Genomic DNA, 800 nt, shown 5'->3' on the forward strand with positions numbered 1-800 from the left:
CTAATCCAAAATTTGAACTGGCTGCTCTACATAAGTCAAGTCATCCTCCAAATCTACTGGTTGTTCCTCTAGAACATGGGAAGGATCGGAGATATATTTTCGGAGCATGGAAACATGGAATACATCATGCAACCGGGAAAGGTCTGAAGGCAATGTAAGCCTATAAGCTACTGGGCCCATACGCTCCAAAATCTCATATGGCCCAATATAACGAGGACTTAACTTTCCCCGTTTTCCAAATCTCATTACACCCTTCCAAGGTGATAACTTTAAAAATACCCAGTCGCCAACCTCTAACTGAAGATCCTTCCTCCTGTTATCTGCATAACTTTTCTGTTGATCCCGGGCCACCTTGAGTCTTTCTCTGATTAATCCAACATATTTCTTTGTTCTTTCAACATCTTCTGACACCTCTAGCCTATGCTCACCCACTTCATCCCAATACAAGGGTGTTCTACACTGTTTCCCATACAGAGCAAATAATAGAGACATTCTGATACTCAGCTGGTAACTGTTGTTATAAGCAAACTCCATGAATGGCAACTTCTCATCCCAATCACCTCGAAACTGAATTGCACATGCTCTTAACATATCTTCCAGGGCCTGGATCGTTCTTTCTGACTGACCATCAGTCTGAGGATGAAATGCAATACTAAACCGCAGCTATAGCTACTTGGAATAGCCATAATATAGTCATATTCTGTGACTCACTTTAACAAAGATGCACTACAAAAAAAACAGACAACAACCTCTTTTTTTTCCGTGACTTTTGGCAATACTAGTCACTACTATTCGTGACT

General features: G+C 41.0%; 1 protein-coding gene across 1 annotated transcript; it reads right to left on the bottom strand.

The window, feature by feature from the left end:
• Positions 1 to 591, bottom strand: LOC117625598 (transposon Tf2-1 polyprotein). Its single transcript, XM_034357133.1, has one exon. It carries the CDS (start codon positions 589 to 591, stop codon positions 1 to 3), a length of 591 nt encoding a protein of 196 aa, XP_034213024.1.
• Between the last annotated feature and the right edge of the window lie 209 nt (positions 592 to 800).

This window comes from Prunus dulcis, chromosome 4, assembly GCF_902201215.1.
Source record: "Prunus dulcis chromosome 4, ALMONDv2, whole genome shotgun sequence".
NCBI lineage: Eukaryota > Viridiplantae > Streptophyta > Magnoliopsida > Rosales > Rosaceae > Prunus > Prunus dulcis.

What these genes read in the sequence shown, in the direction of transcription:
- LOC117625598 (XM_034357133.1), bottom strand. Translation starts at nt 591, where the DNA reads ATGTTAAGAGCATGTGCAATTCAGTTTCGAGGTGATTGGGATGAGAAG.